This window comes from Sapajus apella, unplaced genomic scaffold (assembly GCF_009761245.1).
Source record: "Sapajus apella isolate SASKATOON/1434 unplaced genomic scaffold, GSC_monkey_1.0 scaffold16, whole genome shotgun sequence".
Classification (NCBI taxonomy): domain Eukaryota; kingdom Metazoa; phylum Chordata; class Mammalia; order Primates; family Cebidae; genus Sapajus; species Sapajus apella.
In genome coordinates this window covers 6228079-6250965 of record NW_022436956.1, presented here as the reverse complement: position 1 = coordinate 6250965, position 22887 = coordinate 6228079, and the positions used below count along the sequence as shown (strand labels likewise).

At 37.8% G+C, this 22887-nt stretch overlaps 1 protein-coding gene across 6 annotated transcripts in view; it reads right to left on the bottom strand.

Annotated features, from left to right (window-relative positions):
* Positions 1-22887, bottom strand: part of ARHGAP32 (Rho GTPase activating protein 32) — a 312493-nt gene that overhangs the window by 119350 nt on the left and 170256 nt on the right. For all 6 annotated transcript variants that reach the window (XM_032285000.1, XM_032284999.1, XM_032285001.1 and 3 more), the window contains one exon: positions 18515-18601. In XM_032285000.1, coding sequence (XP_032140891.1) covers positions 18515-18601 — 87 coding nt within the window. The remainder of the gene's footprint in view (positions 1-18514; positions 18602-22887) is intronic.

Sequence of the window (22887 nt, the reverse complement as noted above, 5' to 3'; positions counted from 1 at the left end):
GAAAAAAAAAAAAAAAAAAAAACAAAGCAGGAAGCATCATACTACCAGACTTCAAACTATACTACAAGGCTACAGTAATCAAAACAGCATGGTACTAGTACCAAAACAGAGATATAGGCCAATGGAACAGAACAGAGGCCTCAGAGGCAACACCACACATCTACAACCATGTGATCTTTGACAAACCTGACAAAAACAAGCAATGGGGAAAGGAGTCCCTGTTTAATAAGTGGTGTTGGGAAAACTACCTAGCCATGTGCAGAAAGCAGAAACTGGACCTGACACCTTACACTAAAATTAACTCCAGACGGATTAAAGACTTAAACATAAGACCTAACACCATAAAAAACCCCAGAAGAAAATCTAGGCAAAACCATTCAGGACATCGGCATAGGCAAGGACTTCATGACCAAAACACCAGAACCATTGGCAACAAAAGCCAAAATAGAGAAATGAGACCTAATCAACTCCACAGCTTCTGCACAGCATAAGAAACAGTCATTAGAGTGAATCAGCAACCAACAGACTGGGAAAAAAATTTTTGCAGTTTACCCATCTGACAAAGGGCTGATATCCAGAATCTACAAAGAACTAAAACAGAGAAGAACTAGCCAAGATGGCTGTTTAGGAACAGCTCAGGATTGCAGATCCCAGTGAAAGCGCAGAGGGTGAGTGGACGCCGCGTTTTTATTGCCCACAGACTAGGAAATTCCCGGGCGGCGGTGCTCCACGGTCGCCAGCGTGGCTGTGCCGGCCACCACCGCTGCTTTGCCCCGCGTGGCTGCTTTGTCGGCGCCCCGGAGCCGCGGTTCTCCGTACAAAATACACCAGTCCGGGGGCCCTTTTGGCTGGTGATTGGAGCCACGGGAAGTCGCCCATTCGCCAGTTCAAAAAGGGGACTAAGCAGAGAACCAGGACAGTAGATTTCAGGGCAAAAAAAAACAAAAAAAAAGCGCCACAAACCTCAGTGCCGCTGTTTAAGCCTGCGCAGTGAGTGGCCGCAGGGGAAAACAAACAGACCCCGGCGCCTCTTCAACAGGCGTTTGGAACACAAACTTAAAAAAGGCTCTGAGGCAGGAAGCCAGGCGATCAGGCTCGGCTGGCCCCACCCCTACAAAAGAACAGCAACCAGAAACTCTGGATTGAGAGTTTCACAGCAAGGGCAGCTGAACCCGGGACAGTCCAGCTCTGTGGGAGAGGGGCATCCGCCATTACCCAGGCAGCCCGCCGTTGCCAAGGCAACCCGCCATTGCTGAGGCAGCCCGCCGTTGCCAAGGCAACCCGCCATTGCTGAGGCAGCCCACTGTTGCCAAGGCAACCCCCCACAGCAGAGACTCCGCCCCAACAGAGGCGAGCCACCATCGCCAAAGCAGTTCTAACTACACCCATATAAATAGGACTGCAGGGAAGTTCACTTGGCAGCTGGGCGGAGCCCACAGCAGCTCAGCAAAGCTGCTATAGGCCACAGTGAGTAGGCTGCCTCCTTGCTGGACTGGACAGGTCTGAAGGAAAAAAAAAAAAAAAGAAGGCGGCAGCATAACGGAAACCCATAAATAAAGCCCTAAATCCCTGGGACAGAGCACCTGGGAACAAAAAGCAGTTTATGACTTCTGCTGCAGCAGACCTAAAAGTACCTGCCCAGCAGCTCTGAATGAACAACAACAGAGCTCGCAGCTCACCATTTGAGCTCCTATAAAGAAGAGACCGTCTCCTCAAGCAGCTCTCTGACCCCTATATATCCAAAAAGACACCTCATAAAAGAGAGTTCAGATTGACACTAGGCGGGTATCCTTCTGGGACAAAGATAGCAGAAGAAGAAAACTGGTAACAACCCTTGCTGTTCAGCAGCTGCTGCAGGTGAACCCCAGGCAAGCAGGGCCTGGAGTGAACCTCAGCAGACCTACAGCAGAGGGGCCAGACTGTCAGAAGGAAAACCAAGAAACAGAAATAACCTCATCATCAACAAACAGACTGTCAATCTGAAAGATCTGAGACCCAATCTGAAAGCCAACAACCACAAAGTCGACAGGTGGATAAAACCTTAAAGATGGGAAGAAACCAGCGAAAAAAGGATGAAAACACCCGAAACCAGAACACCTCTCCTCCTAAAAGGGATCACAACTCCTCACCAGCAAGGGAACAAGGTTGGAGGAAGAACGAGTGTGATGAAATGACAGAATCAGACTTCAGAAGGTGGGTAGTAAGAAACTTCTGTGAACTTAAAGAACATGTTCTAACCAAATGCCAAGAAACTAAGAACCTTGAAAAAAGATTTGACGAAATGCTAACAAGAATGGACAAAATAGAAAGGAATATAAGTGAATTGATGGAGCTGAAAAACGCAACACGAGAACTTCGTGAAGCATGCACAAGTATCAACAGCCGAATTGACCAAGCAGAAGAAAGGATATCAGAGGTGGAAGATCAACTCAATGAAATAAAACGGGAAGGCACGACTGGAGAAAAAAGGATAAAAAGGAATGAACAAAGTCTCCAAGAAATGTGGGACTATGTGAAAAGACCTAATCTACGTTTGATAGGCGTACCCGAATGCGACGAAGAGAATGAATCCAAGCTGGAAAATACTCTTCAGGATATTATCCAGGAAAACTTCCCCAACCTAGCAAGGCAGGCAAACATTCAAGTCCAGGAAATACAGAGAACACCACAAAGATATTCGTCAAGAAGAGCAACCCCAAGGCACATAATCGTCAGATTCACCAGGGTCGAAATGAAGGAGAAAATACTAAGGGCAGCCAGAGAGAAAGGTCGGGTTACCCATAAAGGGAAGCCCATCAGACTCACAGCAGATCTCTCAGCAGAAACCCTACAAGCCAGAAGAGAATGGGGGCCAATATTCAACATCCTTAAAGAAAAGAACTTTCAACCCAGAATCTCCTATCCAGCCAAACTAAGCTTCATAAGTGAAGGAAAAATAAAATCCTTTGGGAACATGCAAGTACTCAGAGATTTCGTCACCACCAGGCCAGCTCTACAAGAACTCCTGAAAGAGGCTCTACACATATAAAGGAACAACAAGTACCAGCTCAACTAAAGGGCAAAACAGCCAGCTAGCACCAAAATGGCAGTATCAAATTCACACATAACAGTATTAACCTTAAATGTAAATGGACTAAATGCCCCAATCAAAAGACACAGACTGGCAAATTGGATAAAAAGACAAAACCCATCGGTGTGCTGTATCCAGGAAACCCATCTCACATGCAAGGATACACAAAGGCTCAAAATAAAGGGATGGAGGAAGATTTACCAAGCAAACAGAGAGCAAAAAAAAGCAGGAGCTGCAATTCTCATCTCTGATAAATTAGACTTTAAAGCAACAAAGATCATAAGAGACAAAGAGGGACATTACATAATGGTAAAAGGATCAATGCAACAAGAAGAGCTAACGATCCTAAATATATATGCACCCAATACAGGAGCACCCAGATACATAAGGCAAGTTCTTAATGACTTACGAAGAGACTTAGACTCCCACACAATAATAGTGGGAGACTTTAACACCCCATTGTCAACATTAGACAGATCAACTAGACACAAAATTAACAAGGATATCCAGGACTTGAACTCAGACCTGGACCAAGCAAACCTAATAGACATTTACAGAACTCTCCACCCCAAATCCACAGAATATACATTCTTCTCAGCACCACATCACACCTAATCTAAAATTGACAACATAATTGGAAGTAAATCACTCCTCAGCAAATGCAAAAGAACGGAAATCGTAACAAACAGTCTCTCAGACCACAGTGCAATCAAGTTAGAACTCAGAATTCAAAAACTAACCCAGAATCGCACAGCTTCATGGAAACTGAACAACTTGCTCTTGAATGTTGACTGGATAAACAATGAAATGAAGGCAGAAATAAAGATGTTCTTCGAAACCAACGAGAATGAAGACACAACATATCAGAATCTCTGGAACACATTTAAAGCAGTCTCTAGAGGAAAATGTATAGCAATAAGTGCCCACATGAGAAGCAAGGAGAGATCAAAAATTGACACCCTATCGTCAAAACTGAAAGAGTTAGAGGAGCAAGATCAAAAAAACTCAAAGTCTAGCAGAAGACAAGAAATAGCTAAGATCAGAGCAGAACTGAAGGCGATAGAGACACAAAAAACCCTTCAAAAAATCAATAAATCCAGGAGCTGGTTTTTTGAAAAGATCAACAAAATAGACAGACCACTAGCCAGATTAATAAAAAAGAAAAGAGAGAATAACCAAATTGATGCAATAAAAAAAGATCAAGGGGATATCACCACAGATTCCACAGAAATTCAAACCATCATCAGACATTATTACAAACAACTCTACGCACACAAACTAATACACCTGGAAGAAATGGATAAATTCCTAGACACTTGCCTCCTGCCAAGCCTAAACCAGGAAGAAGCTGAAACCCTGAACAGACCCATAACAAGGTCTGAAGTTGAGGCAGCAATTAAGAGCTTACCACCCAAAAAAAGCCCAGGTCCAGATGGGTTCACAGCCGAATTCTACCAGACATACAAAGAGGAGCTGGTACCATTTCTTCTGAAACTATTCCAAACAATACAAAAAAGAGGGAATTCTTCCCAAATCATTTTATGACACTAACATCATCCTGATTCCAAAACCCGGCAGAGACTCAACAAGAAAAGAAAACTTCAGGCCAGTATCCATGATGAACATAGATGCAAAAATCTTCAATAAAATACTGACAAGCTGATTGCAACAGCACATCAAAAAGCTTATCCACCATGATCAAGTAGGCTTCATCCCCGGGATGCAAGGCTGGTTCAACATACGCAAGTCTATAAACGTAATTCACCACATAAACAGAACCAAAGACAAAAACCACATGATTATCTCAATTGATGCAGAGAAGGCCTTTGACAAAATTCAACAGCCCTTTATGCTAAAAACACTCAATAAGCTAGGTGTCAATGGAATGTATCTCAAAATAATAAAAGCTATTTATGACAAACCAACAGCCAATATCATACTGAATGGGCAAAAACTGGAAGCAATCCCCTTGAAATGTGGCACCAGGCAAGGATGCCCGCTCTCACCACTGCTATTCAATATAGTATTAGAAGTTCTAGCCAGAGCAATCAGGCAAGAAAAAGAAATAAAGGGCATTCAAATAGGAAAGGAGGAAGTCAAATTGTCTCTATTTGCAGACGACATGATTGTATATCTAGAAGACCCCATCGTCTCAGCCCCAAACCTCCTGAAACTGATAAGCAAGTTCAGCAAAGTCTCAGGATACAAAATCAATGTGCAAAAATCACATGCATTCCTATACACCAATAACAGACTTAAAGAGAGCCAAATCAAGAACAAACTTCCATTCACAATTGCCACAAAGAGAATAAAATACCTAGGAATACAACTAACAAGGAATGTAAAGGACCTCTTCAAGGAGAACTACAAGCCACTGCTCAATGAAATAAGAGAGGACACAAACAGATGGAGAAACATTCCATGTTCATGGTTAGGAAGAATCAATATCGTGAAAATGGCCATACTGCCCAAAGTAATTTACAGATTCAATGCTATCCCCATCAAGCTACCAATGACCTTCTTCGCAGAACTGGAAAAAACCACCTTAAACTTCATATGGAACCAAAAGAGAGCCTGCATAGCCAAGTCAATTCTAAGCAAAAAGAACAAAACGGGGGGCATCACACTACCAGACTTCAAACTATACTACAAGGCTACAGTAATCAAAACAGCATGGTACTGGTACCAAAACAGAGATATAGACCAATGGAACAGAACAGAGGTCTCGGAGGCAACACAACATATCTACAACCATCTGATCTTTGACAAACCAGTCAAAAACAAGCAATGGGGAAAGGATTCCCTGTTCAATAAATGGTGTTGGGAAAGCTGGCTAGCCATGTGCAGAAAGCAGAAACTGGACCCCTTCCTGACACCTTACACTAAAATTAACTCCAGATGGATTAAAGACTTAAACATAAGACCTAACACCATAAAAACCCTAGAAGAAAATCTAGGCAAAACCATTCAGGACATAGGTGTAGGCAAGGACTTCATGACTAAAACACCAAAAGCATTGACAACAAAAGCCAAAATAGACAAATGGGACCTAATCAAACTCCACAGCTTCTGCACAGCAAAAGAAACAATCATTAGAGTGAATCGGCAACCAACAGATTGGGAAAAAATTTTTGCAGTTTACCCATCTGACAAAGGGCTGATATCCAAAATTTACAAAGAACTAAAACAGATTTACAAGAAAAAAACTAACAAGCCCATTCAAAAGTGGGCAAAGGATATGAACAGACACTTTACAAAAGAAGACATACGTGAGGCCAACAAACATATGAAAAAATGCTCATCATCACTCGTCATCAGAGAAATGCAAATCAAAACTACATTGAGATACCATCTCACGCCAGTAAGAATGGCGATCATTAAAAAATCTGGAGACAACAGATGCTGGAGAGGATGTGGAGAAATAGGAACACTTTTACATTGTTGGTGGGAGTGTAAATTAGTTCAACCATTGTGGAAGACAGTGTGGCGATTCCTCAAGGACATAGAAATAGAAATTCCATTTGACCCAGCAATCCCATTACTGGGTATATATCCAAAGGATTACGAATCGTTCTACTATAAGGACATGTGCACACGAATGTTCATTGCAGCACTGTTTACAATAGCAAAGACCTGGAACCAACCCAAATGCCCATCGATGATAGACTGGATAGGGAAAATGTGGCACATATACACCCTGGAATATTATGCAGCCATCAAAAACGATGAGTTTGTGTCCTTTGTAGGGACATGGATGAACCTGGAAACCATCATTCTCAGCAAACTGACAGAAGAGCAGAGGATCAAACACTGCATGTTCTCACTCATAGGCGGGTGTTGAACAATGAGAACACGTGGACACAGGGAGGGGAGCACTACACACTGGGGTCAGTTGGGGGGAAATAGGGGAGGGACGGTGGGGGGTGGGAAGCTGGGGAGAGATAGCAAGGGGAGAAATGCCAGATGTAGGTGATGGGGAGGAAGGCAGCAAATCACACTGCCACGTGTGTTCCTATGCAACAATTTTGCATGTTCTTCACATGTACCCCAAAACCTAAAATGCAATAAAATAAATAAATGGGGAAAAAAAAAAAAAAAAAAGAACTAAAACAGATTTACAAGAAAAAAACAAACAAGCCCATTCAAAAGTGTGCGAAGGATATGAACAGACACTTTACAAAAGAAGACATACATGAGGCCAACAAACATATGAAAAAATGCTCATGACCACTGGTCATTAGAGAAATGCAAATCAAAACTACATTGAGATACCACTTCACACCAGTTAGAATGGCGATCATTAAAAAATCTGTAGACAACAGATGCTTGAGATGATGTGGAGAAATAGGAACACTTTTACACTGTTGGTGGGAGTGTAAATTAGTTCAACCATTGTGGAACACAGTGTGGTGATTTCCTCAAGGACCTAGACATAGAAATTCCATTTCACCCAGCAATCCCATTACTGAGTATATATCCAAAGGATATAAATCGTTCTACTATAAGGACACATGCACACAAATGTTCACTGCAGCACTGTTTACAATAGCAAATACCTGGAACCAATCCAAATACCCACTGATGATAGACTGGATAGGGAAAATGTGGCATATATATAATACCATGGAATACTATGCAGACATCAAAAACGATGAGTTTGTGTCCTTTGTAGGGACATGGATGAACCTGGAAACCATCATTCTCAGCAAACTGACACAAGAGCAGAAAATCAAACACCGCATGTTCTCACTCATAGGTGGGTGGTGAACAATGAGAACACATGTACACAGGGAGGGGAGCATCACATACTGGGGTCTGTAGGGGGGAAACAGAGGAGGGACAGCAGGGGGTGGGGAGTTGGGGAGAGATAACATGGGAGAAATGCCAGATATAGGTGATGGGGAGGAAGGCAGCACATCACACTGCATGTGTGTACCTATGCAACAATTTTGCATGTTCTTCACATGTACTCCAAAACCTAAAATGCAATAAAAAAATTTTTAAAAAGTCTAGGAACAGATGGATTCAGTTGAATTCTATCAGACTTTCAAAGAAGAACTAGTACCAATCCTAATTCACACTATTCCAAAAGACAGAGAAAAAGAGAATCCTCCCTAAGTCATTCTATGAAGCCAGTATCACCCTAATGCCAAAACTAGAAAAGGATTTAACAAAAAAAAAAAAGAAAGAAAACTACAGACCAATATCCCTGAAGAACATAGATGTAAAATCCGCAACAAACTACTAGCTAACCAAATCCAAGAGAGTATCAAAAAGATAATATACCACGATCAAGTGGGTTTCATACCAGGGATGCAGGGATGGTTTAACACACCAAAGTCAATAAATGTGATACACAACATAAACAGAATGACAAACAAAAATCACATGATCATCTCAATAGATACAGAAAAAACATTTGACAAAATCCAGCATGGTTTTATGATTTAAATTCTCAGCAAAATCAGTATGGAAGGGACATACGCTAAGGTAATAAAACCCATTTATGGCAAACCTACAGCCAAAATTATACTGAACAGGTAAAAGCTGAAAGTATTCCCCTGAGAACTGGAACAAAACAAGGATGCCTCCTTTCACCATTTCTATTCAACATAGAACTGGAAGTCTATGAGCAATCAAAAAAGAAAATGAAATAAAGGGCATTGAAATTGGTTAAAAAAAAAAAAAGTCAAACTGTCGCTGTTCACCAACAATATGATTGTATACCTAGAAAACCCTAAAGACTCATCCATAAAGCTCTTTGTTGTGATACATGAATTCAGTAAAGTTTCAGGTTACAAAGTCAACATACACAAATCAGTAGCACTGCTATACACCAACAACAACTAAGCCGAGAATCAAATCAAGAACTCAACGCATTTTACAATAGCTGTAAAAAATAAAAATAAAATACTGAGGAATATACTGAACTAAGGAGGTGAAAAATCTCTACAAGAAAAACTACAAAACATTGCTGAAAGAAATCACTGATAACATAAGCAGATGGAAACACATCCCATGCTCATGGATGGGTAGAACCAATATGGTGAAAATGACCATACTACCAAAAGCAATCTACAGATTGAATGCAATTCCCATCAAAATATCATGATCATTTTTTACAGAACTAGAAAAAAAATCCTGAAATTCGTATGCAGCCAAAAAAGAGCCCACATAGCCAAAGCAAGACTAAGCAAAAAGAACAAATCTGGAGATACCACATTACCCAAATTCAAACTATACTGTAAGACCATAGTCACCAAAACATCATGGTACTGGTATAAACGTAGGCACAAAGACCAATGAAACAGAACAGAGAACCCAGAAATAAGGCCAAATACAGCCAACTGATCTCTGACAAAGCAAAGAAAAACACTAAGTGGTGAAAGGATACCCTATTAAACACATGGTGCTGGGTTAATTGGCAAGTCACATGTAGAAGAATGAAACTGGATGAAACTGGATCCTTATCTCTCACCTTATGTAAAATTCAATTCAAGATGAATCAAAGACTGAAATCTAAGACCTGAAACCACAAAAATTCTGGAAGGTAACATTGGAAAAACTCTTCTAGACATTGCCTTAGGCAAAGACTTCATGACTGAGAACCCAAAAGCAAATGAAACAAAACGAAGATAAGTAGATGAGACTTAATTAAACCAAAAATCTGCATAGTATACAAAAAAATCCAACACCTATTCATAAAAAAACTCTCAGCAAACCAGAAATAAAGGGAACTTCCATAACTTGAGAAACTGTCTATGAAAACCCTACAGCTAACATACTTAATGGTAATAAATATGAAGCTCTTCTACTTGGATCAAAATACAAGGCAATGATGTTCCAGTATTTTGATTTTATGAAAAAAAATCAACGTTTTTCAAAATAGTATTAGAATTCCTAGCTAATGCAATAAGAAAAGGAAACACAAAGTATACAGATTGGAAAGGAAGAAATAAAACTTTGTTTGCAGATGACGGGATTGTCTATATAGAAAATCTAAAAGAACTGACAAAACAAACTCCTGGAACTAATAAATGATTTATAGCAAGGCTGCAGAATATAAGGTTAACATACAAAAGCTTATCAGTTCCCTATATAACAGCAATGAGCAAGAGAAATTTTGTTTGGTTTTATTTTATTTTTTTTAGAGATGAAGTCTTACTCTGTCATCCAAGCTGGAGTGCAGTGGTACAATCATGCCTCATTACAGCCTCAATGTCTTGGGTTCAAGCAATCCTCTTGCCTCAGCCTCCTAAGTAGCTGGGACGACAGGCACGTACCACCATACATAGCTAATTTTTAAAAAAAATTTTTTATAAAGATGAGATCTATGTTGCCCTGGTCTCAATCTCCTAGCCTCAATCTCCAAGCAATCCTGCCACCTCAGCCTCCCAAAGTCCTGGGAGGATTATAGGTATAAGCCAACACACAAAAAGATTTTGAAATTAAAAATATATTAATGTTTATAGTAACACCCAAAAAACAAAATACAAAGACAGCTATATATCTAACAAAATACACATAATAGCTATATAAGAAAAACTATAAACTCTGGTGAAAGATGTCAAAGACCTAAATAAATGGAGAAATGTTTCATGTTCATGAATCGGAAAGTAATATTGTCAAGATGCCAGTTCTTCCCAATCTGATTTCCAGGTTCAATAGAATCCCAATAAAAAGCCCAGCAAGTTATTTTGTTGATACTGATAAGCTGATTCTAAAGGATTATGGAGAAGCAAAAGACCCAGAAAAACCAAGACAACACTGAAAGAAAAGAAAAACAAAGTTGGAAGGCTGACACTACCAGACTTCAAGATTTATAATAAAGCTATACTAATCAAGACAGCATGGTGTTGGCAAAAGAACAGACAAATTGATCAATGGAACAAAATAGAGAGCCCAGAAACAGAGCCACATAAATAAAGTCAAGTGACATTTGACGAGGTAATCACAAAGGACACATGATAACACACTTTTTAGAGGGTGTTGGAACAACTGGACATCCACATGCAAAAACAAATGATTCTAGACACAGATCTTACACGTTTTATAAGAATTAACTCAAAATGGATCACAGGCTGAATGTAAAATACAAAACTATAAAACTCCGATAATACAGGAGAAAATCTAGGTGACCTTGGTTACGGCAATGATATTTCTTAAAAAACACAAAAGGCATGATCCATGAAAAAGATAATTAATAAGATGGACTTCACTAAAATTTAAAACTTCTGCTCTGCAAAAGGCAATGTCAAGAGAATGAGAACATAAGCCATAAATTGACAGAAAATAGTTGCAAAAGACACACTGATAAAGCACTGTAAACCAAAATATATAAAGTATTCATAAAACTCAACAGTAAGAAAATGAACAACCTAGTTAGAAAAAACAGGCAAATGATTTGAATAGACATCTCACCAAAAAGGATAGATATACAGATGGTAAATAGCATATAAAAATGCTTAACATCATGTCATTAGGGAATTCCCAATTAAAACAATGAAATACTACTATATAACATATTAGAATGGCCAAAATCCAAAATCACTGACAACAAATGCTGACAAGGATATAGAGCAACAGGAATTCTCATCCATTGCTGCTGGGAATGTGAATCAGCAGTTTGGCAAATTCTTACAAAATGAAAAACACTTTTCCCATGCAATCCAGCAATCATGCTCCTTGGTACTTACCCAAATGAACTGAAAACTATGTCCACACAGAAACCTGCGTGCAAACGTTTACAGCAACTTTATTCATAACTGCCAAAACCTGGAAGCAACTTTCGGTAGATGAATGGATATATAAAATGTGGTATATCCAGACAACGAATATTTTTCAGTGAGAAAGTGAAATGAACTCTCAAGCCATAAAAAGACATGTAGGAAACTTAAATGCATGTTACTAACTGAAAGAAGCCAATCTAAATGGCTATATACTACGTTACTCTGTGACATATAGAAAAGGCAAAACTATGGAGACAGTAAAAAGATCGGTGCTCGCCAGGGGTTAGGGAAAAGGGAAGGATGAATAGGAGGAGCACAGAGAATTTTTATAATACTATTCTGTATGATACTATACTGGTGATATATATCATTATACCCTTTTCTAAACTTATAGAATATACGCTTCCAAGAGTAAACCCTACGTAAGCTATGAACTTTGGGTGATAATGATGTATCAATGTACATTCACCAGTTATAACAAATGTACCACTGTGGTGTGGGATGCCAACAATGGGGAATGTCACATATGTGTCAGAACATGGAGTATATGGGAACTCTCTATATTTTCTGTTCAATTTTGCTGTGAACATGAAACTTGCCTGAAAAATAAAAAGTTATTAATTTAAAAAATAATAATCTTATCTTCCATCTAAGCATGTTACTCAAAAAAATAAGTGTCAACTACCAACCACGCAAATGCCTTCAGAGCTTTTTTTCAACAGGGTAAGCTGGGAATTAGATTTCAAAAGATAGTTCCTCATATATTCATGAAGTGATTTCTTTTAACTTCTTAAAAATATTCTTAGGTCAGCAAAAAGTCTTATCTTTTATATACATTTTCATTTATAAAATTAAAACTCTAACATGTAATTTGTAAATCATCTAAAAATATATTAAATTCACTGTGTAAAATTATAAAATTAGTCAATACCTCATATTTTCAGCAAACATAAAACAAGAACTTTAAATGTAAAGTACTTTCATATGTAAAAATATAGCCTTGATTGGCTGAGTGCAGTGGCTCATTCCTATATCCCAGCACTTTAGGAGGCTGAGGCGGGCAGAAGGCTGAGGAGGGTAGATGATGAGGTCACAAGATTGAGACCATCCTGGCCAATATGGTGAAACCCCATCTCCACTAAAAATATAAAAATTAGCTGGGCATGGTGGCGTGTGCCTACAATCTCAGCTACTCAGGAGGCTGAGGCAGGAGAATCGCTTGAACCAGGGAGTCGGAGGCTGCAGCGAGTCTACATCGTGCCACTGCACTCTAGCCTGGTGACAGAGTGAGGCTCTGTTTCAAAAAAAAAATGTTATATATGTGTGTGTGTGTGTGTGTGTGTGTGTGTGTGTGTGTGTGTGTTTAATTTATAACAAAATGTGTGTGTGTGTGTGTGTGTGTGTGTGTGTGTGTGTGTATATATTCAGTCTGTTTGGAATTTGGTTGATCAAGGATATCAAACAAAGTTGGAAAGCTGACACTACTAGACTTCAAGATTTATAATAAAGTCATACTAATCAAGACAGCATAGTGTTGGCAAAAGAGTAGATAAATAATTAATCAATGGAACAAAATAGAGAGCCATCAGCGAATTCCAAATCAGTATTTAATTCCAAATCAGTATTTTAAAGTTCAATAACTTTGTAAAGGAATAAATCAAAATATCTTCCTTATATACTCCTGCCTAAATTTTAGTTTGTTGTTAGTTTTTAATCTTAGTAATTATTGCTACCTGCTGGGCATAGTGGCTCATGCCTGTAATTCCAGCACTTTGGGAGGCAGAGGTGGGTGGATCGCTTGAGCTGGTTTGTGACTAGTCTGGGCAACACGGCAAAACGCCATCTCTACAAAAATTACAAAATTAGCTGGGTGAGGCAGGAGGATCACTTAAGCCTGGGAGGTCGAGGCTGTAGTGAACTGTGATCATGCCACTGTACCCCAGCCTGGGTGACAGAGAGAGACCCTGTTTCCAAAAAAAAGAAAAAAAAAAAAAAAGTGTCACTACCAATTACTACTATCCAAGATGACAAAAATCTTCCAAAAAAAAGAAAAAAAAAGTGTCACTACCAATTACTACTAGCCAAGATGACAAAAATCAACAATTCTTGGTAAGGCTGAGGAAGCAAATGAGAAAAAAATTTCCCAGTGTATGTAGGATCAGATTTCTATGGCAAGAATTTGTTCTTCTTTCACTCATTTATTCACTAGCTATTTACTGACTACTCACATAGTGCTGAGCACTGTAGTAAGCACTAAAAATGCAATACAGAAATGATAATAAATCTGACTTCTTAGAATTTGTTTCTAGTGAGGAAAACAAATACTTTTTAAAGTAAACAAATACATAAAGAAAATTATAGTTTCAGACTATGAAGAAATAAGGAAGGATCTACTTCACCTAGGGTCAGACACTGCCTTTCTAAGGAGGTGTTATGTAAATGGAGTCCTAAAGACGGAGAGCTTCCAGATGTGGCAAGATCACAGCATGAGCAGAGTCATGGGATGATCAAAGTTCAAAGCCTTGTTACAGGAAAGAACTTAAGTCCTTTTACAAACTGCCTGAAAGCTGGTGTGACCAGAGCATGGGAGTGAGGAGAGATTGTCCTGACATGATGTAGACAGAAGAGGTAGGGATATCCAGATTGTGTAGGACCCTCATAGACCTTGGTAAGTAGTTTGGGTTTAGCTCTACATGCAGTGGGAATCTATTCAAGAGATTTAACCATGATAATAACAAGATTTGATTTACACTTTCTACCATTCTGGCAGTTTATAAGGTTATAACAGATTATAGGACGCAAACAGCCCAAACAAGAGATCATGCTTGAGCTAGCTTGGTAACAATAAAAATGGAAAGAAATGGACAAATTTTAGAAATATCTGCTGTTCTTTCTAAGAACTGTCTTTGCTCATGTTGTTGGAAGTCCCTTTGTCAGTCTATTATGTGAAAAACAATGGATGTTATCAAGTATCTTTTTACATGGATGAAATTCAATGAAAAAGGAGACAGAGAGAAAGAGATTTAAATCTCAGCCTGGCCCTATCCTAAATACAGAAATGTACGCAAGTTATTCAACATCAATGAACAGCAGTTTACTCATCTATGAAATGGGAATAATGACATCTAACTTTCACAGAAGCATTACGAGGTTTAAACAAAAATCCTGGAAATCTGCCTATATATTTTGTTCATACACATATGTTCTGTAAATGTTAATATGTGCCCCCACTCCTGTAGTTAACAGCATTTTCGAAGCTCTGAATGGAAAAGGAGTTATTTAATACCAAGGAATGTATTTTTGATGATGGAATTTCAAGCATGAGAACATTAGAATAAAGGAGATACTCTGAGGCAAGGAAGGATTCCCCCAAAACCAAGTGATTACCCTACCCACCATAAGAGCCTTCAGGTTATTGTATATATTTATAAAATACATGATCTTCAGAAGAGCCAAACTATTAAATGTTGATGAATTATGATTAAAATACAAAGGCAGTTAATACACTCTAATTTGCATAGGAACTGTTAATGTCAACTACAACAAAGTTGACAGTGAAGCATTAAAATCCTAAGTATTTTATTAAGCAATAAGTTTTCTTATACCAACAAAACTATACTTACAGAAGGAAAAGATCAAAACAGGATTTTTATTCCAGCACATGAAGAATAAATTCCCACTACAGCTGGGATTAAATTTGTCATTTTAAAATGACCATTTAAAAGCTGATGCTTATTTGCTAAAGAATAAAGCAATAGAAGATAGAATACTTTTAGGACTCGGTAACATTGATGTTAAACTCATAAATGTTTTATTCTGTGTAGTGGAACTGAATATAATTAGTGTCAGGATTTATCTAATTTTGGCCTTTTAAAATTAGTAAATTTTATATCTATTGTGACATATTCCTGAGATTACTAGAACTTTTATTAATTTCCATTAATTTCAAACTAAATACATTAACTTTCTTGAGAACGTTCCTCACCCACAGTAGCTGATCTGTTTGTTCTCCCAACAGATACTTTTGTTTGTTTACTCAGAGTACAGAATAAAAAGATAAGAGAGGGGATATCTGCAGCAGAACATATAATTCTAATTAATTATTATAAAAGGGAGGGAGTTGCGGGCTCAGTCATAGCATTACAAACCTATTCTTCAAGACATCTTAGGGAGCATTTCATCCAGGGTTAATATTCAGCTAAGACACACCAATATGGGTAAATGAGATCTGTATGACGAGTATCTATTCCACTGCTTTGGGTCCATGCTGTATTTGCTGTTTAAATATTTTTGCTATCATTAAGATTACATTCCCCAGTTGGCCTGAGTGCTCCCTTAGGGGCCCTAGATTTGAAGGCTCCAAATGTAAACTGGAAGACAGTTACATTTCTGGGCTCACGATTTTGAAAGAAATAAAAACTTTTAAGGGCAGGCATAGACACATTTCAAAGTTTCCAAGATAAGACTGAAAGAAATCAGTACCACTTAACTTACAGAAAGAAAAATGGATTACAGCCATTCAGTTTGTCACTTTTTTAAGCTAACAGAACAAGGGAAGAAAGGAGTAAGATGAAGGACCAAGAATTTTGGTTAAATGAAAAGAATGTCAAGTGTATATTATTAAAAAGTAGAAACTGACAGAGATATACAATTTATAAGTAAGTAGCTTCTGAAATAGATTACATCAGTGTTTAATGGTGATCTTATCTGAAGATTAAGCAATTTCTCAAATTTTTTATAGACTAAATATTCCAAGGAGAAACAGAAAAAGGTGGCAGTCAAGAAACTGAAATCCTCAGAGTCCCTGCTGCTAACATTCAACACAGCTTAGGACAGCCACTTCAGTAATTTGTACATCAGTTGCCTCATTTGCAAAATTAGAGGGTCTAATTTTGTGTCTTTTTCTCTCTCAGTTTTAGAAAAGTATGATTCTAGTTTAATATGGTTCACGGCTAACACAATATGGCAAGAATACAAAGGTAAGCTATGGGAATGTATCAATGATTACATACAATAAGGCAAAGAACAGGTGCAAATGTATTATTGCAATGCACTAAAATACTACTTTAATAATAATAAATGGTATACCAAGTAGTATGAAATTTTTTAAGCAGTTTGACAAGATATTTACACCAGGAAACTACCTATTTATCTAGGTCACTAATATTGTACATGGATATACACATTTTAATATTTGGTACACATTCTAATATTTGATACCAAAATACCATGCTGGCCTTCTGAAGGTCATTTTAAAAAAACAGCACAGATATTTCTGATGTTTTGTTTTGTTCATGAGAATAAGAACATTTGCATTCTCGAAGCATATGGAAATTAATGGTGAGAAGAAGAGATGCTAAAATGTGTTAGGTTGTAGAAGGATTAATAAATTCATTCCTGACATACCAACGATGTACTCTAGATAAAAAGATATGGCTTTCATCTATTAGTAATAACTTATCATAAATGTACTCAATATTTTCACTTAAAAATTAACTCACCAAATGGAAGCATTTTACGAAATATGACATGAAACTCAGTGATTAAGAGCTTCCCTACATCCTTTAAGAAACTGAGGTGACACACAATAAAACATATATAAACAATATGTGAAATTGGCCATCTTACTTATATACAAGCTAAAACTTGGTATCCAATCCTATACTCTGACACCTAAAAGTAAACGCACTTAATTCTGAAAGGTTTTCCTTAAGGTGACCAGAACTAAAAACTTCACTATATCACAAATGATAAAAGCATTGGACTTTCAGATCATTCAACTTCAGGTACATGAGTAATACTTTTTGAGAAAAAATATAAATGCTCATATCTTACTCTCTACCAAAGAAAACTGAAAATTTTGTATAGAAGAAAGTCTTTCTCCTAAACACTTTCTTTACAATGACTAATTCACCAATAGGCAAAAAGCTCAAAGAATGCAGAATAAGTGAATAAAAGAACTATACTAAGTGCTCACATGATGGAGGAAATAATCAATGCTACACATGACATATTTTAAGTCTTATTAACAGCAAATCATGGTCTTTACCTTCAAAAAAGTTCTAATATTAAAAGTCAAGAAATAACAAGCTACAAAAAACATGCATATAGCCTATTGTTACACCAAAGGGAAACAACGTATTGGTTAGAAAAACTATGCTTCTGAAGCAGAGACAACATAATCTACTCTTTTGTTATAACATGTGATCAATAGCTAACCCATTTAGTCTAATAATCAATAAATATCTTTCCTTTAGTCTGAATAACAGTATTTTCACTTAAGGGTATAGATTAAATATCTATAAAACAAATCCTACTAAATAGATTGCTTTAACTCTGAGAACCTGTAGAAATGTCAACGTGGTGGTGAGAAAGAATAAAACAAAGCATTTTGATTATCACAGTCATTGTTATATACTTATAAGTGTCAAAACCCTTAGGAACTTTCTAAAAGTGCAAAAAGGAGACATGCAAGTTTCAATGTTCAACTCTGCATTCCATGTGGTATTGTATGAATACATTTATTTTTGTTTTAAAAGAATACCATTTATTTTCTTACAACAGTCATTATTGCACAATCTCATTTCAGTATTATATAAGTATTTTTCTGTGGGTTATAATCCTTTAGGCAAATCACATTATAGAAAGAAATTTAACCATCACTTAACCTAATTCTTAACTTCATATGAAATGGAGAATACATTCACAAAATCACCTGACAAGCAATCTGCACGAGGTAGACCAGCTCTTTAGATTCACAGCCATTTTTCATTACTTCATTCTGTTCTTCTGAAAGTGAAAGCTACATCACAGAAAAAAGGGAGAAGAGAGGGAAAGTTATCATTAGTGAATAATAAACTAAGCATTCATAATACCTGAAGCATCAACTCCAGGTGAGCATCAGCTTAATGTGAGACATATCTTATACAAGAAATTTATTGCTTAGGGCAGATGAAGAACTTGGGGTTTCAGATAAAATATGTATCTAGGAATTGTTTGTATAGCTTACATCTAAGGGTCTTCATTTCCTTAATCTATTTAGTACATACATGAAACTAAGCACTGAGAGATAGCATGATTTAACAGTTTAAAAGAGCTCAGACCTTATTACATAGATTAATAACTGGCTGCCCAGGTAACAGGTTGGGCCTATGGACATGTTTAATTTCAGAATCACTATGTAATGGAGTGGGGAGGAGGTGGAAATGGTTAATAGGTACAAAGAAAAAATAGAAAGAATGAAGAAGGCCTAGTATTTGATAGCACAACAAGGTGTCTACAGTCAGTAATAATTGTACAGCTTAAAATTACTAAAATAGTGTAATTGGATTGTCTGTAACACAAAGGATAAATGCTCTAAGGATGGACATCCCATTTTCCATGATGCTATTACTACACATTGCATGCCTGTATGAAAACATCTCGTGTACCCTACAAATATATAAACTCCCTCTGTATCCACAAAGATTTGAAATTTAAAAATTAAAAAAAATTCGCCTGTAGGTCTGCACACTGCATTTTATTTTTATTTAAACCAGCTACCAACATGTAGAAGCTAAGAGGTTTCGTGTGAAAAACATAGATTTCTGGCTTCTACTGAAAAAAATCAGAAAATTGGGAAGATTGGACTTACAATTAGCTACAGCTGAGAAATGACCATTGTCTTTAAATGAGGTATATATTCTCCAAAAAAGTTTGTCACAGAACTACCTACCCTGTAGTTTTTTGCCAGTATCTAGGCTGAGTATTAATTGTCATTCATCGTGCTACCTGCTTTGTTATTTTTCTTATACCCCACTTGTTTTACTTACTTATGTTATATACCTGCCCCATTTTTGGATGTGAATTTGCAAATGCGATCCCAGAGATAGACAATCCTGAGTTCAAAAGTGTTTATAACTGGCTATGTCATATTGACCTACCTGCTTAGGCTCTCAACTAGAAAATCAAGATAATATAATATTATGTATTCTCAAGTTTGTGGTATTAAATGAGATGATTCATGGACAGTGTTCACCCAGGTAACTAATACTTAATAAATGTAATATACCATTATAATTAATATTATATGAAATACAAGGTTGATGAAGCTGTATTCTTTATTGAGGAAAACAGTATCACAAAGTTTTTTGCTTTTTGTTTTTTTGAGACGAGGTCTCACTCTATTGACCAGGCGGGAGTGCAGTGGCACGATCTTGGCTCACTGCAACCTCCACCTCCCAGTTCAGGCAATTCTTCTGCCTCAGCTTCCTGAGTAGCTGGGATTACAGGCATGTGCCACCACGCCCAGCTAATTTTTGTATTTTTAGTAGAGATGGGGTTTCACCATGTTGGTCAAGCTGGCCTCAGACTCTCGTGATCCACCCATCTCGGACTCCCAAAGTGCTGGGATTACAGGCCTGAGCCACCACCACGCCCAGCCCACAAAGTATTTTTTTAAACTTCAGATATTAAGTAGAAGTTGTTCACAAGATAACAATCATTCTCACATTAGCCCCAAAAAGCCAGATGAACGGCAAAAGTATAGTTTAAAAAAGAAATCAAATAATTAAGGGTGAAAAGAAACCTACATGAACTAGTTTTCTGAAAGTGACAACACTTTCATGAGACAGAAAAGACTCAAAGATGTGTTTAGATGCCTAGCAGAGACACAAGGGAAAAAAGAATCTATGTTAGACAGGGTAAGGAGAAACCAGCCAAACCTTGAGTGACTGCATATAAACTAAAGTGATACATGAAATTAAAAGGAGCTCCATGTAGCAAACACTTGACATTCACCCATCAACTGATTCCCATAGGTACTCACCAGGGGAATCGAGTGAGTAAGCCAAGGCTGGAGAAGAGAAAAAGAACTGACAGAATGAACCTGTGAAGTATGGGAAGCCTCCTCCGAACACAAGGGAGCTAACCTCCCAAGACTGGGAGCAGGGCAGTGAAACAGAGAGGAAAGGAGAACTGGGAGATATCGCTCTGAAAGCCCTCAGGCAGAGAAGAACACGTCCTCCTTCAGTTCAGAAGATTTGGGGCTTCACAGCAAAGCACAAAGACATCTTCAGCATCTCATCACTCTTCAATTTTCCTTGTGAAAGATATCTCGAACCTTAACCTCAAAATATTTAAAGTAGTGATAAACTCAATCGAAGCAAAGTTGTTGCAAAAAACCAGATCTATAACAAACGCAGATCAGCCTCATGCAGCACCTCACTCCAACAGACTGAAAGAAGAGACAGGCACTTTCCTGTAGGTAAGTTTACTGACTTGAGTCTCAGCTGTCTTTTATGTAGTTCACATGAAAAGATTATAAAACACATAGATAAGCAAGAAAATGTGACACATGGTTATGAGAGGCAAGGGTAAAAGCAGACACAGAAATGGTTCAGATATAAAAATAATAAGAAAGAGAATGTAAATTAAATATAATAGAGATTCTAAAATACCACTCAATAGGCAAACAATATCCAAAAGCACATAAGAAAGAGAAGATTCTGGGAAATGGCAGACTCAGAAGCACCAGGAATCAATCTTTCCACCTAGACAATAACTGCACTGGCAAAATCTGTCCAGTGTGTAATGATTTTGACAACTCTGGTATCTACTGAAGGCCTGCAACTTCCAAGGGAAGGCTTGAATGGGAAGCTGTAGTTCACATTGGTCAACATCAGCACTTAATACAATAACAGCTCCCTACTTCCCGCCCCCGCCCCCCCGCCACTCAATAGCAGGCAGCTAGCTGTGCACATACTCCTGGAGCAGCATACACATAACTTACAAGAGCCAAGGTAGGCAAAAAGAACTGCCTCCAAATTTCAGACATCTATCCTGTGACTGAGGATCACTGCTTTGGATCACAGAGGTGCAGACAAATAGGGATGTGTCCATTACACCTAGCTCCACCATTTGCAGGCCTATGCTCCTCTAGCTAAAGTGACTTCCAGCAGACATTAACGGCCGTGGCCCTTTTCCTTCCCAGTCCCCTTGATTTTTCTCTTTTCCTCCTTTGGGAGAATGTAATAGACTAGGACATTCAAAAGCAACTGCACATATAGAGAAAATTAGAACGTGACCATACATGCTCAGTGAAAGGTACACGCTTAGAAAAGACCTAAGAAGACATTAAGTTCCATCTCAGGCTGATCTTTGGCACAGAGACAGACTACGACAATCAAAAAAACAAAAACGATAAACAAAAACAGCAATCCCTGGGGAAGGAGGAGAATCTGGTTTTCAGAGTTACCACATTATTAGATTCAAATGTCCATTTTTCAAAAACAAAAAAAATCACAAAGCATATAAAGAAACAGGAAAGTATGAACCTTTAGAAGAAAAAAATAAATCAAAATGAGTCACGGTGGCTCACACCTGTAACGTAATGCTTTGGGAAGCTGAGGTAGGAGGATAGCTTGAGGCCAGGAGTTCAAGACAAGCTTGGGCAACATAGACAGAACCCCATCTCTACAAATTTTTTACATAAAAATAGAAATAAAAAAACTGATTCTGAAAAAGAACTGATAGTAGATTTACTAGACAGACAACTATCTTTAAGATGTTCAAAGACCTAAAGAAAGTTGTGGAAAAGTCAAGAAAACATCATATAAATAAAATAGAAATATCAATAAAGAGACAAAAAGCCTAGAAACCAGAAACAAATTTTGTAGCTGAAAGGTATAACTGAAATGAAAAATTCACTAGAGGGATTCAAAGGCAGATTTGAGTGGGTTTAAGAAAGAATTAGTTAACTTAAAGATAAGACAATAGAAATGATTGAATCTGAGTAACAGAAAGAAAAAATGATTGAAAATAAGTAATCAGAGCCTAAGGGACCCATAGGACACCCTCAAGCAAGCCAAAATACATACATAGGAGTCCCAGAATAAGAAAAGAGAGAAAAGGGGGCAAAGAGATTATTTGAAAAGATAATGGCCCAAAACTTTCCAAATCTGATAAAAGACATGAACGTAAACATCCAAGAAGCTCAATGGATTCTAAGTAAGATAAACTCAGAGAACCACACTAAGACACCTGATAACCAAATGTTCAAAATACAAAAACAAGGAGGCAATCTTGAAAGAATCAAGAGAGAAGTGACTC